Here is a 567-nt window from a genome sequence, read left to right as displayed (position 1 = left end):
CTAGTGTTAACTTTACCAAGCAATAGTTATGGAGATTGTCAATATCTCTTTGCAGGCTGAAATTGATGGACGAAATGAAGTGTTTGAAGCTCTAAAAGAATTTGGTGAGAAGCTTATTGCAGATGATCATTTTGCAAAGGAATCCATCAAGGTGAACCTAGAAACACTGAATGAAGTGAAGAGCAAGGTATGTTATAACAAAACTATGGAGCAAAGCAAATTTTTCTTCAGTATATGTGAATGCTTAGATATTGCTCATCTACATTTGAAGATCAGATAAACCCGAAGGTACAATTCAAGGTAACTCGCTCATTTACGGACACCATTGCAGGTCACCGTGTTCTGGGCCGAGCGTGAGAAGGTCTTATCTCAGGCTCATCAGCTGCAAGTCTTCCTAGAGATGTGTGAGCAAGCCAACTCATGGCTAGCCAGCAAGGAGGCCTTCCTCAACAATGATGATCTTGGGGTAGGTTGCATGTGTGTACATAAGAGAGATCTACTGTACCTAACGGGACATGTCTCAGTACATCCTTTTTCCTCATTTTCTTATCACATTCTTTGTCTGTT

The 567-nt window shown here is 40.7% G+C and overlaps 1 protein-coding gene across 1 annotated transcript in view; it reads left to right on the top strand.

The window, feature by feature from the left end:
* The window catches only part of LOC119582031 (spectrin beta chain, non-erythrocytic 2-like), a gene marked incomplete at its 5' end in the record, with an annotated part of 75,134 nt that overhangs the window by 49,217 nt on the left and 25,350 nt on the right, over positions 1 to 567 (top strand). Inside the window, 2 exon segments of the mRNA XM_037930241.1 lie at positions 56 to 187; positions 332 to 466. Coding sequence (XP_037786169.1) covers positions 56 to 187; positions 332 to 466 — 267 coding nt within the window.

The sequence above is a fragment of the Penaeus monodon genome, chromosome 15 (genome assembly GCF_015228065.2).
Source record: "Penaeus monodon isolate SGIC_2016 chromosome 15, NSTDA_Pmon_1, whole genome shotgun sequence".
Lineage (NCBI taxonomy): Eukaryota > Metazoa > Arthropoda > Malacostraca > Decapoda > Penaeidae > Penaeus > Penaeus monodon.
The sequence above is the reverse complement of the archived record's forward strand: the minus strand, read 5'-3'. Positions and strand labels throughout refer to the sequence as shown.